At 35.9% G+C, this 17,666-nt stretch overlaps 1 protein-coding gene across 8 annotated transcripts in view; it reads left to right on the top strand.

Moving 5' to 3' along the window:
• Positions 1-16,847, top strand: part of FNDC3A (fibronectin type III domain containing 3A) — a 182,814-nt gene extending 165,967 nt beyond the window's left edge. For all 8 annotated transcript variants that reach the window (XM_059902752.1, XM_059902748.1, XM_059902750.1 and 5 more), the window contains 3 exons: positions 1,978-2,144; positions 3,323-3,450; positions 15,893-16,847. In XM_059902752.1, the coding sequence (XP_059758735.1) occupies positions 1,978-2,144; positions 3,323-3,450; positions 15,893-16,207 (610 nt within the window). In that variant the 3' untranslated portion in view covers positions 16,208-16,847. The remainder of the gene's footprint in view (positions 1-1,977; positions 2,145-3,322; positions 3,451-15,892) is intronic.
• The last annotated feature ends 819 nt before the right edge of the window (positions 16,848-17,666 follow it).

Here is a 17,666-nt window from a genome sequence, read left to right as displayed (position 1 = left end):
CCTCCACACCCTCACAGGGCCTGCACACTAAGTGAATGCAGTAGTTTACTTCCTCACCATCAGATCTTAGACTCTCTGAATAAATAGTCCAGTCCCCTGGCTACTCAGGTTCTTCTCTGTGCTACCATCCTTTACAGTCTCGTTACATCCATGCCATATTTTACCCCACTAAATCATGCATTTGAATTACAGTGTTACTCAAAATAATTGTAGTGTAAATTATTCAAATTCCAATCTGGGGTAGTTTATTGATATTATATCCAAAATAAACAATGCCATATATCTTTCACAGCTGTTACTCTAATCTTTTAAGAATTTGGGGTTTTTTTGTTGGTTTTTCTTTTTTGTGTGTTTGTTTTTTCACTCAATTTATTAGAAATAATTTGTATGTCTGATAGATTCAGAGTACCAGGGACAGTATTTCCCAAGATTACTTTGTATTTTGTGTTGGGTTTGTATCTTAGCCAAGTATTCAATAATGGAATATTCAAGGTACTTGTATGTAAGTACTCTCTATCAGAAGTACTTACACATTTAAAATAGCATACAGAATTAAACATACTGTATCAACAGTAAGAGCATTACACAGAGCAAATAGTATTGATCGTTTCCTGAAATCTTTGCCTCTATGAATGTTAGCCTTTGTTCTTGGCAGAATTTTATGTACTGTTTGTAGCCTTATCTCTAGAAGGAAATTCTTTGCCTTGCCACAGGTTTTTGGTATAGCCATTTATCTTTAATATATGTTGTTATTGTTAGGTGAATTAATTCTTTAAGTTATTTTTATCCCCTTTCTAGCATTTACATTTGGGGTAGTAGTGCAAGAAGGTTTACTGGAAACAGGTTTAATTGGTGTTTGGTTGAAAGATAATAGAACAAAGATTCTATTAAATATAGATTATATTAGTTTATATTCTTATTTTAGAACTTTAGCCATAGTTAATATTTAGCTAGCATCTAGAGAATTGTTGTAGGGTATGGGGTATGGCTTATGGTCTTTGGCTGTGGAAAATAAATAAATTAAAACGTTTTATTGATATTGTAAATTTACCATATAAACTTAATGCATTAAATCAATTTAATATCTTTAGTTACTTTCTTTTGACTTTTCACAACTCTTTACACTTGCTGTGGGATCATGTCAGAATGCTACCTCAGCTGTTCCCTGACCACAGGTCTTATCGTTCAGCTTTTTTCGACAGTGGTTTTGCCACTGGTTGTTTTCCTATCATTAAAAAAAAAAAAAAATTGGAGATTCAAAAGGCAAGGCTTACGTAATTACTGCTTCTTGGATATACTCTTACTGAAGATCATTAAATATTTCTTCATTTTTAATCTATCTACAGTTTTCAGACTGTTAGAACTATATGAGTATTCATTATTCATTCCTCAGTTTCCAAAAATTTTTAAAATAGCCAATCAAAACTTTGGGGAACATTCAGCATACGGATAACATATATGATGTTAAACTTTCCATTGAACAGTTCAAGTGGATAATTTATGGGAAATTATATATTATCTCATACTGTTATGTAAATCTTAAGAAAACCTCACCAAATCAATTAAAATTATGCCTGGGAAAGGGAATTCTCTTTTTTATGTGACAAATTGTATGCCTATGACTCTAGTTAGAAATAATTTATAATGAAAATTGTGATGTACTGAGTATCCTTTAAAATGTATACGTTAAAAAACAGCAGTCAGAAACAAAGCTTATACCAGAAGCCTGAAGAGAAAAATTTAGCAATAAATTTTCAGGAAACCATGTCAAATTGGGAAATTTACTCATTCTGTGATTTTCATCATCTGATGAAAAAAACACAGATTTATTGTGTGACAAACCATTCCTGGCATTAAATTCTAGGAGTAACTTATTACTCCTAAATAATGTCCGAACTGTATTTTTTTTAGTGGTTTTTAAACGTTTTTCATAAGGTAGTCAAGGTTTATTTTTCATAGGAGTCATTTCCATTTTAGGTTTATATCCCTGTACAGAGGCCCATGCCATACGTACAAAGTACAAAGACTTAATGAGTCGACATCTTATAAATTCTGTATTCAAGCTTGTAATGAAGCGGGGGAAGGTCCTCTTTCCCAAGAATATATTTTCACTACTCCAAAATCTGTCCCAGCTGCCCTGAAAGGTAAGTTATACATCCTCAAAGTTATTTTCTTTAATAATAAATTAAATGCACTTTTCATAAAGTACTTTTGTACTATTAAAATTTATCATCCAGGATGTGTCCAACATTTAAATTATAAGAAGGAAATTAGAAAAGCCTACCTACTGGGACTTTCACTTAATAATAAAAGCTATTTTATCTGGCATATTGATAATCAGACAAGTGCTGGTTTTTGTCACTGATCTTTTTAATAAACATAAAAGTGCTAAATTGAATAGGTAGGCTAGTTTTCTAATAGGGTCATTTGCTGTTTCCACTATTGTTACTTAAAAAAAATCATAATTCTGGTTGTTTTGAGTCATTGCTGTTTTCATTCATTTGGATTTCAGGGAGAGAGCCAGGTCATCTGTTTAGCAAAACATAAATAAATACTTAGTTAACTTGAATTTTTAAATCAAATTTACATACACACACACACATTTGTGTATATATTATATATTTAAAATTAATTTCAGCAGGGTTCTTACTTTAAAATAACCCTGGAAAGTAAAAAATACTAAAATTCCTCACCCTCTGAGGACAAATCACAAAGATTTCTAGTACAGTGTCCTGGATCATATCTTGAATGTATTATTTGTTAAGCAGATCCATAGTTAGCAAGACTGTTCTTTGAATAGTCTTTCTAATAATGCTGATGGATTTCACTGAGTTATTTTTCTGTTCCCTCATCTGGTTTAGTGTCTCTTTACCTTAAGAAGATTGCTGATTTTAACACCTTTGTACGCCACTACTGAGTGAGGCAGTCATATCTGTGGTCAGGCAGCCAGGGGTATTTTTCAACTCATTCGCTTAGAAGGTTTCTTAAATTATAAAATTTCACGTTCTAGTTATGCTCTTTGAAGTACCGTTAAAAGATGTAGAACTGCCATTGGCTTTTTTTAGCTCAGGGAATATAGTACTTATCTTTACAGATCTTTTAATCAGTCTGGCCATTGGAGTGCTTGTAGATTGTATGGCCTGGAGATGGTAAGAGTTAGCCATTGACCATTTCTCTGCAAATTTCAAAAATTCACTGATATTTATTTCAAGTTTGTAACTATGTTTTAAAGTCTGTTGATTTTGATTGAAACAAGTGTCTGTGTGATGTGCCATGTTAAAAATCAAGTAGAGCAGATTTTATTTATATTTGTTCTCTACAGCCCCCAAAATAGAGAAAGTAAATGATCACATTTGTGAAATTACATGGGAGTGTTTACAGCCAATGAAAGGTGATCCAGTTATTTACAGTCTTCAAGTTATGGTGGGAAAAGATTCAGAATTCAAACAGGTATGTGCCAAAATATAATTCTATAGATACACACTTTCACCTTTTTCATTTTTATGTATTTTCAATGCAGGATTTGACTACCTTTATCTTCCTAATTCAGAAACATTTGTTCAGTGCTTACTATGTTCCAAAGATTAGTAACTACACAGTCTATCAGGATTCAACATCTTTTGGGTGTGAACTGCACTTAAACAGAGTATTCATTCATTTGACAGGTATTTATTGAACTCTGTGCCAGGCACTCAGGATACAAGTGAACAAAAAGTCCTTGCCTCTGTGCAGCTTACATTCTAGTAGAAAAAGAGATTCCAAAAGCAGATAAACACATCAGTATATCGTATGTTAAATAGTGATAAGCACAATGGAGAAAAAATAAAACTGGATAAAAGGATTAGGGAGTACTAGGGCGAGGGACAGCTAGTGCTATTTCATATAGGGCAGTCAGGTGACATTTGAACAGAGACCCAAAGGAAGTGAATATGGGGAGAAGAGTGTTTCAAGAAGCAGGAACAGTAGGTGCAAAGGCCCTGAGGCAGGAGCATGCTTGTTAAATTTGCTGTACAAGACGAAGGCCACTATGGCTGGGGCGGCATGAGCAAAGGGAGGAATAATAAATGAAGTCAGGGCTTTAATGGTAGAGGGTCTATGAGCGGGCATGGAGATTGGTGTAGGGTGATTTTGACCAGAGTAGGCACATGATCAGACACAAGATCACTGTGACCACAGTAGGATGAGGACAGATGCAGAGACAGCATTGAAGAGGCTTTTAGTGTTAGTAATAGTCATAGTTATAATGAAGTGTTGTAAATATGACAATAGACACAGTTATTATGGAAGCCTAGAGGAAGTATCACCTTCCTGGTGAAATTTCAAAGATAGGTTCCTGGTAAACAGTGAACAGCCGATGAAGTGGGCAGCTGTCAGTGTTCATTATGACTTTTATAAAGAAGTTTTTATGCAACTCAAAAGCCTTATTTCTGTAAGCATTTCATCTGCTTCTCCCTTTTTGCTGTTAACCTTCTTGATTTTGAGGGCTTTTAAGTTGGGTTGTTTTCATTTTAGGTTCTTATCTTGTATTTTCTTTTCTCACTATTAAAAAATCATTCATCTGTTTTATTTCACTCTTGTGCTTTTATAACTATTAATAATAGAATACCTTTCAATAAGGTATAATTTTTTCCTTTCAAGTTTTGCTAAATATGGAAGCATAATTTCTTAACTGAAATTACAAAAGGCCCCAAAGAGTCTGATTAAATTTGGCATGTGATTGTTTTTCTTTATTAAGCCATCTGCAAATTGACATGATAATTAGATTTGAATATGATTTACAGATAAGCAGGTTTCCTTCCAAGGAGGAAACAAAATTAATATTAAAGAAAATGTAATTGCATTACATGTTCAGAGGAAATAGGGAACCCACATTTGAGTAGTATATGAATTTTAATAAACATATCACTACATGAAACAGCAGTGCTAATTCTAATTTAACTTAAAAGCTAAATTAACCCTATCACCAATTTTGCTTTAGATTGTAAGCATACTGTAAAACTTAAAATACTGATTTCCTTAGAACTTCATCATATATATGCTCATCTAAATCTCTTAAATGTTTATAAAATTTTATGATTTATTGGCAAGTTGTATTCCAAAAGTTTGAAGGTCATTTTTTTAAGAGTTCAATCTCATTCATGGGATTTTAATATTTTACTTAAAATTGACTTGCTATTCAACACACATGTATTAAATACGACATATGAAGAATTTGAGGGGGCTACATTATTAATAAGTTACTGTTCTGATTTCAAGAAAGTTGTTTATTAGACGTTAGCAAGGAAGCAGAAATTTTATAATCATGATATTCTATGTAAGCAAATAAAAGGTCATGATAAAGATAAAACATAATTTATAAAAAGGAATGATTTTTTTTCCAGCTGGACTTTGGAATGTTTTCCAAAAGGATTATCATTAAAGGGAGTCTTTCTGGGGGGCTGATGAGCTTAGGAGGAACCATGAACTCTCAAGTATGACTTGAGTAAGGCTCAAGAATGGAGTGTGTACAGTGGGGGAAAGCGGGGCATATGCTGCTGGGATGAATTGGGAGATCGGGGTTGACATATATACACTAATATGTATAAAATAGATTACTAATTTTTAAAAAAAGCTAAAAAAAGAAAAAAGATTGGAGTGTGTAGTGGAGGAGGCCAAGTCTTGGTGGGTCTTCATTCTACAGCAGTAGGAACTGTTGATGTTTTTAAGAAGAGGATTATTATTTATAAATTGGTGGTTGAGTTTCTAGGCTAGCCTATTAAAACCTGTTTAACCTGTAGTGTTGCTGGGTTTGGGGACCTGGAAGCAAATTAGCCTAGCAGCAGCCAGTACTTAACGACCCTGGGCCAAACTTAGAAACATATTGATTGATTGCTTTACATTCTTCCCTTTCTTCATCCCTCTTTGATCAGTCAGTGGCTTTCACCAAACTCTTGCTGCCTTTTTCCTGCTCTGTGCCCTGCTCTGCAGCACCTCCCCAAGGCTTGGCCCCATTCTCTAAAATTACACTCTTCCTCTGACTCTTGCCTCCCTCTCTCACATACATCGTAATTCTCATATACACAGTATAACTGACCTTATTGCCATTAGGAGAAAGACTCTTTCTATGGGAAAATTCACGTCAAAAGTCGAGTGTCTGCTGGCTCTTTCATCCTCCCAGAAGTGTATACATTTTTCAAAGCAAGTGCTTTTAAACCAAAAGCAGCATTTCAAGTGGTATAACAGGGTGAAGTGAAAATATTGGGGGACAGTAGAACCACCGTCAAAGCAGATAAGCCCCATCTGGGAGTCTGTACCTAAGACAGTTCTTGTGTCCAAGCTCATTAATGTTACAAGTACCAGAAAAGTTAATTCAGATTGGCTTATAAAGTATAAATACTTTTAGGGAGAAGCCTGTAGGTAGGCAGGTTGATCGAGGAGCTTAATGAAGTCATCAGGGACATAGTTTCTCTCGGTGCTCAGTGCCTGCCATGGGGAACTTACACTTCCTTATTCACATTCAGGGAAAAGATAGCACTTGGGTTACAAAGCCATCCCTGAAGCAGTGACTGTGCCAGGGCATAAGCCAGCCAGGGCCCACCTCTGGAGTTAAGCCTCAGCCAGCTTCTCCTAGTACATGGGCTGTACTTTGGATACCCCATCCAAAATTAGGGTATTGTTGGCAATATAGGAGAACGGTTGCTGGGACAGTGGCCTGTTGGATTCTATACAATTTCTTCCTTTCTTAAACTTCTGAACTTGAGATTCTCAAAAACAGTTGTTCCTCAGAGTGGCCTGCAGACCTAATAAACCTGAATGTCTAGGAGTGGAACCCACAATTCTGTTTTTCTTTTGCTGCTTTAGTTTCTTTGTTTTTAAGTTCCAAGTGGTGCTTAAGCACAGTAAATTTAAGAATTGCTCTAGAGATAGCCTCATCCACCAGAGGACAGACAGCAGAAGCAAGAAGAACTACAATCCTGCAGAGCCTGTGGAAAAAAAACCACATTCACAGAAAGACAGATGAGATGAAAAGGCAGAGGGCTATGTACCAGATGAAGGAACAAGATAAAACCCCAGTAAAACAACTAAATGAAGTGGAGATAGGCAACCTTCCAGAAAAAGAATTCAGAATGATAGTGAAGATGATCCAGGACCTCGGAAAAAGAATGGAGGCAAAGGTCGAGAAGATGCAAGAAATGTTTAACAAAGAACTAGAAGAATTAATTAAAGAACAAACAAACAAAGATGAACAACACAATACCTGAAATGAAAAATACACTAGAAGGAATCAGTAGCAGAATAACTGAGGCAGAAGAACGGATAAGTGACCTGGAAGACAGAATGGTGGAATTCACTGCCATGGAACAGACTAAAGAAAAAAGAATGAAAAGAAATGAAGACAGCCTAAGAGACCTCTGGGACAACATTAAACTCAACTACATTCGCATTATAGGGGTCCCAGAAGAAGAGAGAGAGAGAAAGGACCCGAGAAAATATTTGAAGAGATTATAGTCGAAAACTTCCCTAACATGGAAAAGAAAATAGCCACCCAAGTCCAGGAAGCGCAGAGAGTCCCATACAGGATAAACCCAAGGAGAAACACGCCAAGACACGTAGTAATCAAATTGGCAAAAATTAAAGACAAAGAAAAATCATTGAAAGCAGCAAGGGGAAAATGACAAATAAAATACAAGGAAACTCCCGTAAGGTTAACAGCTCATTTCTCAGCAGAAACTCTACAAGCCAGAAGGGAGTGGCATGATATACTTACTTAAAGAGATGAAAGGGAAGAATCTACAACCAAGATTACTCTAACCAGCAAGGATCTCATTCAGATTCGAGGGAGAAATCAAAAGCTTTACAGACAAGCAAAAGCTAAGAGAATTCAGCACCACCAAACCAGCTCTACAACAAATGCTAAAGGAACTTCTCTAAGTGGGAAACACAAGAGAAGAAAAGGACCTACAAAATCAAACCCAAAACAATTAAGTAAATGGTAATAGGAACATACATATCAATAATCACCTTAAACATGAATGGATTAAATGCTCCAACCAGAAGACACAGGCTTGCTGAATGGATACAAACCCAAAACAATTAAGTAAATGGTAATAGGAACATACATATCGATAATCACCTTAAACGTGAATGGATTAAATGCTCCAACTAGAAGACACAGGCCTGCTGAATGGATACAAAAACAAGACCCATCTATATGCTGTCTACAAGAGACCCACTTCAGACCTAGGGACATATTCACACTGATTGATAGTGAGGGGATGGAAAAAGATACTCCATGCAAATGGAAATCAGGAGAAAGCTGGAGTAGCAATACTCATATCAGATAAAATAGACTTTAAAATAAAGAATGTTACAGGGCTTCCCTGGTGGCGCAGTGGTTGAGACTCTGCCTGCCAATGCAGGGGACACGGGTTCGGGCCCCGGACTGGGAGTATCCCACATGCCACGGAGCTGCTAGGCCCGTCAGCCACAACTGCTGAGCCTGCGCGTCTGGAGCCTGTGCTCCACAACGGGAGAGGCTGCGATAGTGAGAGGCCCACGCACTGCGATGAGGAGTGGCCCCCGCTTGCCCCAACTGGAGAAAGCCCTCGCACAGTAATGAAGACCCAACACAGCCAAAAATTTTTTAAATAAATAAATTAATTAATTTTAAAAAAATGTTACAAGATACAAGGAAGGACACTACATAATGATCAAGGGATCAATCCAAGAAGAAAATATAACAATTATAAATATATATGTGCCCAACATAGGAGCACCTCAATACACAAGGCAACTGCTAACAGCTGTAAAAGAAGAAATCAACAGTAACACAATAATAATGGGGGACTTGAACACCTCACTTACACCAATCGACAGATCATCCAAACAGAAAATTAATAAGGAAACACAAGCTGTAAATGACACAATAGACCAGATAGATTTAATTGATATTTATAGGACATTCCATCCAAAAACAGCAGATTACACTTTCTTCTCAAGTGTGCACGGAACATTCTCCAGGATAGATCACATGTTGGGTCACAAATCAAGCTTCAGTAAATTTAAGAAAATTGAAATCATATCAAGCATGTCTTCTGACCACAACACTATGAGATTAGAAATCAATTACAGGGATAAAAAACGTAAAAAACACAAACACGTAGAGGCTAAACAGTACGTTACTAAATAACCAAGAGATCACTGAAGAAATCGAAGAGGAAATCAAAAAATACCTAGAGACAAATGACAATGAAAACATGACGATCCAGAACCTATGGGATGCAGCAAAAGCAGTTCTAAGAGGGAATTTTACAGCTATACAAGCCTACCTCAAGAAACAAGAAAAATCTCAAATAAACAACCTAACCTTACATCTAAAGGAACTACAGAAAGAACAAACAAAACCCAAATTTAGCAGAAGAAAAGAAATCATAAAGATCAGAGCAGAAATAAATGAAATAGAAACAAAGAGAACAATAGCAAAGATCAGTAATACTAAAAGCTGGTTCTTTGAGAAGATAAACAACATTGATAAACCATTAGCCAGACTCATCAAGAAAAAGAGGGAGAGGACTCAAATCAATAAAATTAGAAATGGAAAAGGAGAAGTTAAAGCAGACACCACAGAAATACAAAGCATCCTAAGAGACTACTACAAACAGCTCTATGCCAATAAAGTGGACAACCTGGAAGAAATGGACAAATTCTTAGAAAGGTATAACCTTCCAAGAGTGAACCAGGAAGAAATAGAAAATATGAACAGCACAGTCACAAGTAATGAAATTGAAACTGTGATTAAAAATCTTCCAACAAACAAAAGTCCAGGGCCAGATGGCTTCACAGGTGAATTCTATCAAACATTTAAAGACGAGCTAACACCCATCCTTCTCAAACTCTTCCAAAAACTTGCAGAGGAGGGAACACTCCCAGAGTCATTCTGTGAGGCCACCGTCAACCTGATACCAAAACCAGACAAAGATACTACAAAAAAAGAAAATTACAGACCAATATCACTGATGAATATAGATGCAAAACTCCTCAACAAACTACTAGCAAACAGAATCCAACAACACATTAAAAGGATCATACACCATGATCAAGTGGGATTTATCCCAGAGATGCAAGGATTCTTCAATATACGCAAATCAATCAATGTGATACACCATATTAATAAGTTGAAGAATAAAAACCATATGATCATCTCAATAGATGCAGAAAAAGCTTTTGACAGAATTCAATACCCATTCATGATAAAAACTCTCCAGAAAGTGGGCATAGAGGGAACCTACCTCAACATAATAAAGGCCATATATGACAAACCCACAGCAAACATCATTCTCAATGGTGAAAAACTGAAAGCATTTCCTCTAAGATCAGGAACAAGACAAGGATGTCCACCCTCACCACTATTATTCAACATAGTTTTGGAAGTCCTAGCCATGGCAATCAGAAGAAAAAGAAGTAAAAGGAATACAAATTGGAAAAGAAGAAGTAAAACTGTCACTGACAGATGACATGATACTATACATAGAGAATCCTAAAGATGCCACCAGAAAACTACTAGAGCTAATCAATGAATTTGGTAAAGTTGCAGGATACAAAATTAATGCACAGAAATCTTTTGCATTCCTATACACTAATGATGAAAAATCTGAAGGAGAAATTAAGGAAACACTCCCATTTACCACTGCAACAAAAAGAATAAAATACCTAGGAATAAACCTACCTAGGGAGACAAAAGACCTTTATGCAGAAAACTATAAGACAATGTTGAAAGAAACTAAAGATGATACCAACAGATGGAGAGATATACCATGTTCTTGGATTGGAAGAATCAATACTGTGAAAATGACTATACTACCCAAAGCAATCTACAGATTCAGTGCAATCCCTATGAAAGTACCAATGGCACTTTTTACAGAACTAGAACAAAAAATCTTAAAATTTGTATGGAGACACAAAAGACCCCGAATAGCCAAAGCAGTCTTGAGGGAAAAAAACAGAGCAGAAGGAATCAGACTCCCTGACTTCAGACTATACTACAAAGCTACAGTAATCAAGACAATATGGTACTGGCACAAAAACAGAAACATAGATCAATGGAACAAGATAGAAAGCCCAGAGATAAACCCACGCACCTGTGGTCAACTAATCTATGACAAAGGAGGCAAAGATATACAATGGAGAAAAGACAGTCTGTTCAGTAAGTGGTGCTGGGAAAACTGGACAGCTACATGTAAAAGAAAGAAATTAGAACACTCCCTAACACCATACACAAAAATAAACTCAAAATGGATTTGAGACCTAAATGTAAGACCAGACACTATAAAACTCTTAGAGGAAAACATAGGAAGAACACTCTTTGACATAAATCACAGCAAGATCTTTTTTGATCCACCTCCTAGAGTAATGGAAATAAAAACAAAAATAAACAAATGGGACCTAATGAAACTTCAAAGCTTTTGCACAGCAAAGGAAACCATAAACAAGACGAAGACAACCCTGAGAGTGGGAGAAAATGCAAACGAATCAACGGACAAAGGATTAATCTCCAAAATATATAAACAGCTCATGCAGCTCAATATTAAAAAAACAAACAACCCAATCCAAAAATGGGCAGAAGACCTAAATAGACATTTCTCCAAAGAGGACATACAGATGGCCAAGAAGCACATGAAAAGCTGCTCAACATCACTAATTATTAGAGAAATGCAAATCAAAAGTACAATGAGGTATCACCTCCCACCAGTTAGAATGGGCATCATCAGAAAATCTACAAACAACAAATGCTGGAGAGGGTGTGGAGAAAAGGGAACCCTCTTGCACTGTTGGTGGGAATGTAAATTGATACAGCCACTATGGAGAACAGTATGGAGGTTCCTTAAAAAACTAAAAACAGAACTACCATATGACCCAGCAATCCCACTACTGGGCATATACCCAGAGAAAACTGTAATTCAAAAAGACACATGCACCCCAATGTTCATTGCAGCACTATTTACAATAGCCCGGTCATGGAAGCAACCTAAATGCCCATCGACAGACAAATGGATAAAGAAGATGTGGTACATATATACAATACAATGGAATTTTTACCTAGCCATAAAAAGGAACGAAATTGGGTCATTTGTAGAGACGTGGATGAATCTAGAAACTGTCATGCAGAATGAAGTAAGTCAGAAAAACAAATATCGTATATTAACGCATGTATGTGGAACCTAGAAAAACGGTACAGATGAACCGGTTTGCAGGGCAGAAGTTGAGACACAGATGTAGAGAACAAACGTATGGACACCAAGGGGGGAAAGCAGCGGTGGGTGGGGATGGTGGTGTGCTGAATTGGGCAATTGGGATTGACATGTATACACTGATGTGTATAAAATTGATGACTAATAAGAACCTGCTGTATAAAAAAATTAAGTTAAATTCAAAAAAAAATGCTCTAAAAGTTCCAAGTTCACTTACAACTTCCTCAACAATAATAGAGGGGAAGAATGGTAGAGACGAGTTACGTGGTTATTTGTCCATAATCAGTTGTTTTTGAGGGTTTTTACTGTTCCCTTCATTTATTGATCACTACAAAATAATTACTTGCAATAATACATTCATAAGTTACAGAAGGATCACATTATGTGACCATATGTGCCAAATTATATGACAACATATGCCTTATTATTTGTCTTAATGAATACAGTTGACCCTTGAACACCACAAGGGTTAGGGGCACCGACCCCCAGTGCAGTGGAAAAACCACATATAACTTTATAGTCGGCCCTCCATGTTCACTGTTCCACATTCATGGATTTGGCCAGCCTCTAGTTGTGTAGAACTGTAGATTGTACTTATTGAAAAAAGATCTGTGAATAAGTGGACCCTTACAGTTCAAACCCGTGTTGTCCAAGGGTCAACTGTAATTACTTTTAAATGCAGTCAAATCTATAATAAATCTTAGGGAAGTTTTGACTAAGTCTGCATTCAGTCTAATAGTAATGTATTGCTGAAATCATTGTCTTACACTAATTGCTATAAATAATACAGACTGTGTGTATTACTCATTATAAGATCAGATTGTGGATATGTAATGTACGCAGAAAGTAGAAATAGTTCAACAGAATTTGTTCCTCTGTAATGACAGCTTCAAAAGTGGTTGTCTTTGGTAGTAAACATGTATACTTGTCCTTAAAAGGTAACAACAAGGACTGTCTTGAATTTTAGTATGGGTACTTGGTAAATTAATCTCGCGAACCAAATAGATTTTTAGAATGCAGATATAGAGGAAGATATAAATAGGTAAAATAGTGATTTCAGTCTTATTGGCCCCAATTCTACAGTTGTTATTTTCTCCATGCTGTGATATATTCACAAAGCTAAGGTAAGGATAAATACCAATTTATGAAACTCTAAGCTTTCTATAAAGGTTTTCCTATAAATTCTGTTGCAGGTGGTGTACTATTTCAAAGTTCTTGGCCTGCTAGATATGCACAAACTTTACAAGCTTAAATTTTAGTCTGCATTTCTCAGTTAAAATGCAAAGAAAGTGAAAACAGTAATGTCTTACCTGCCATCGCCTTAACTACAAATCTGCATTAATTTATATTTGCCACATTCTGCCTAAGTAAATGGATAGTTGATTGATAGCAAATATAAAGGGGATATTTTAGTTTTTCTTTTGTTTTAATTATATGTAATACTATCTGTGAGCAATAGCTATGGACCAAAAAATTATGAATTTATTAGAGTTTTTACTTGCCTTCTTGTTTATTAGGGCCACAAAATTTATCTTGTCAATATGAAAGGGGGTGGTGGAAATGGTGTTACTCATTTTAATTCTTACTTCTCATTCTAAGGCCTAACCCAGCTATCTTGAGCTTGAGACTCTTTTTGAATAGCTTCACTTAGATCTATAAAACTTTTAAAATCAGCTCTAGCAAATGTATCTGTTTTCTTCAGTCCTGAATCTACAGTTACCTATAGGATGTCTCCCTGTTTAGATATCTTCCCAACATCTAAAACAAAATTGAAAATTTGATCTCATCATCTTCCTTCCCAGTCTCTCCTCTCCACCTTCTTCCTCATTCGTCAGGATCATAAACACTAACATCATTTTGGTCCCCAAGCTTTAAACTCTTGGAAGATTTTTTTTTTTTTTTTTTTTTTTTGCCTGCCAACTTTTATTAAAATAAAAGTCACTTTTTAAGTGATCCATGAAAATTATACCAGGGCCTCATAACTCGGCAAGAGCCCTTGTCATGCCCAACTCCCTCAATCCCTCTCAGCCTTATGATCAGGATTCCTTAAACAGTTTAAATATCACACACTGCAGTGGCCCCTGTAGAATTAAACTTAAATTTCCAACTAGTGGATTAACATATTCCTCCTTTCAATGTCAGATCTCTTCACCTATCACCCTCATGCCATTTGGTGAGGTTTTTTTCCTGATCACATTACCACGCTCATTTGGAGACAAATGGAAAGTAAAGAAAATTTTAAAGACGAAAATAAATATCACCCATTATACCCGTAAGACAAATACATATTTTTTATTTTTACTAAACTGACTTCATTGTATGTATACTGTTTCACACTGCTTTCTAATACAGTCTTCTGATTTACTTAAGTTCATCCTTTTACTGTCACTGAGACATAAATCATTTCTACATTCGCACTTCCTGAAATGCTCATATGCGTCTTCAGAACTAATTCATATTCAGCATTTTTTTAAGATTTGTCTTAAAGCTTACTTTTCCAATAGAAGTTCATTTATATATCTTCTCAGTATCTACTGATATACATTTTGATGTATACATAGTCAGTCCTAATATAGTGGCTTTTCATTAAGTACCTATTATATGCTAGATTCTGGAGACACAAAAATGAGGGAAAGATCTTACCTTTCTCCTTTGGAAGCAAACCAGTATGTAAAAATGTAGATTCACAACACAGATACAATTGAGGCTACTAAAATTGCTTGAGGGAATGCTAGCCCACAGGTTTTGGTTGATCTCTTATATAACCCACCAACTAGCTGGGGAAACTCAACTGGGAAATCACTATGAGTCTTGGTCTTTTCATTTAGAGAATGAGTGAAGGGGTGCAGTAGTGGAAGTGATAGCTTCCATATATTGAGCACTCGCTATATGCTGGGCACTGTGCTAAGAAGTGCTTTAACAAGTATTAGTTTATTTCATTCTCGTAATTACCATACAAGATAACTACTATTATGCCCTGGAGGAGTGTGCAGTGGTAGAGCAGAGCTTGGACCCAGTTCCAATACATATCCTCTCAATCACTAGCACACTGTCTTGAAAAATCTATGGAATTCCATTCTTGTTATTTCCCTTCTAAGGGATGAGCAGAGGAGTTGGGTTTTAAAATCCCATTCTTGGATTCTAAGTGATCTCTCCTTTTGAAGTTTATAAAATGATTTGCCATAGACACCTATAGAGAGCTCTCCTTTTTCACTTATTGTTTCATTTAGCAGATCTGTTTGAAACTTTACAGAAACCAGTTATACAAAGATATCATGGGAGAGCAAGGTTAGACACTGTTCCTCCTTTCATGGAATGATTTCACAGAAGTTTGACTTCTTACATTTGGTGAAACCAGAGAAATGCCCGTGGACTGATTTTGCTTGTTCTCTAGCTATTCTGGGGACACATCTTCACTCTTCAGCTGGTCTGTAAGCTCTGTGAGGGTAGATATCACATCCTTACTTTACAGATTTCTCCAGCCATTATACAGCAAACAGTTGAGTTCTTTAATGGATAGGTATTTTTTAAATGTCATTTAAAAGATACAAGCAGTGGCACTCACTAGCTTCCATGTCAAAAATAATTCTAAAACTAGCCAGTTTTAACATAGATTTTCTACCCAGCCTTCCCATATAATTCTTTTTCTAATGTCTTACTATCAGATTTACAAAGGGCCTGACTCTTCATTCCGGTATTCAAGCCTTCAGCTGAACTGTGAATATCGTTTCCGTGTGTGTGCCATTCGCCAGTGCCAAGACCCTGTGGGGCATCAGGACCTCGTAGGCCCCTACAGCACAACAGTACTCTTCATCTCTCAGAGGACTGAACCACCAGCCAGCACCAACAGAGACACTGTGGAAAGCACGAGGACCCGGCGGGCACTCAGTGACGAGCAGTGTGCAGCCGTCATCCTTGTGCTGTTTGCTTTCTTTTCCATTTTGATTGCCTTTATCATTCAGTACTTTGTAATCAAGTGAAAATATAACTTTATTTTTAATATTGTATTACATTTTATTTTGTCGTGTACTAAAATTATTTCTGTATTGCTTTTACAAAAACAGTGACATTTAGCACTGGCAATGAGACTATAGTACATCATTTTTGCCATTTTTAATGCTTATTTTGTTAGGTAGAGGCTGGCACCTTATTAGAATGCAAGCCACAGAAATAGCACGTTTCGGTTTTTTGTTCGGTTGGGGCTCTTTTTCTTTTTCTTTCCTTTTCCTTTTTTTTTTTTTCTTCTTCTTTTTTTGACATGCCTTCTTGTGAAACAAACTTTCTGAGAGGCAACAATATATAATTGATACTTTGACCAGTCAGCATGAGTGTAACAGTGACAACCTGATCTGTTTGTTTTAATTATTACCTAGTGAAAAATTCAGAATGATTAAAATTTACACTAACATGCTATATAAAAATGTTAAAGTATGATGCTGTGAAAGCAATCTAGTGCTATATTTCTACCTCCTCATTTGTCTTAATTTGTTAAGTGGGATTATGATGAATAACTGGAGGGGCTTAGCAGACAAAAACTGGATGAAAGAATATGCATGGAAAAAAGAAGCTTCTTGTTTGATAAATGTGGAGTTCTTCATTATAAGTATATATTCACGAATTCACAGATAAGTCACTTAAAGAAAGCACAGACAGTTTACTTGGCCTAAAAGTATTTTAATGTTTACTCAAAAACCCATCTTCAGGTCTTGAGAACATGGAAAAGAACAGAGGGCTTTTACATACTTTTTAAAAGTAATCATAATTCTGAATTTCAAACCTATTTAATTTGGTTTTGTGAGCCTTTGAACTATATGTGTGTGTATAAGGACATGCACATACATATATGGCTTTATATATACCAAGTGTAGAAATATATATATATACATATACACACACACACTCTCACTCCATCTATCTGGTACAGGCTAATTTTGAAGAACTCCCATAAGTTTTGCTGCTTCTCCCATAACTACTGCCATCACCATCAGAATTCATAATCAAACCTAACCTTTTGTTTGGGGCACCAAATCCGAAGACAAAATTAATTTGCACCAGTAAACTTCAAGCTGCTTTCTTTCTTGAAAAACTAATGTTTAATGTAATGTCTGTTTGGATACTGTTCCAGTTGTTGATTGCATGTGGTTAATGTTGCATTAGAGCACTTTGCAATTACATAATTCGTTAATGTTTTGTGAGCTTGCATTTGTGAGTTATTGGGTGATCAGATTGAATTTTGTCAAGTATCACATTGTACATCTTGCATAGATGTCCATGACTGCCAGTAATAATAGTTTGTAATGAAACTATCTAAAATTCTTGTTTTATCACATCTGTTATCTGTGAAACACTTGTAACTAGCCTTTTTAATTTATTATTTGAATTTTAGGATAGTGAGTCACTAATTTTTAGTTGCTGAGGTTAGCAGTTTCGTGATTACTA

This window comes from Balaenoptera ricei, chromosome 18, assembly GCF_028023285.1.
Source record: "Balaenoptera ricei isolate mBalRic1 chromosome 18, mBalRic1.hap2, whole genome shotgun sequence".
NCBI lineage: Eukaryota > Metazoa > Chordata > Mammalia > Artiodactyla > Balaenopteridae > Balaenoptera > Balaenoptera ricei.
The sequence above is the reverse complement of the archived record's forward strand: the minus strand, read 5'-3'. Positions and strand labels throughout refer to the sequence as shown.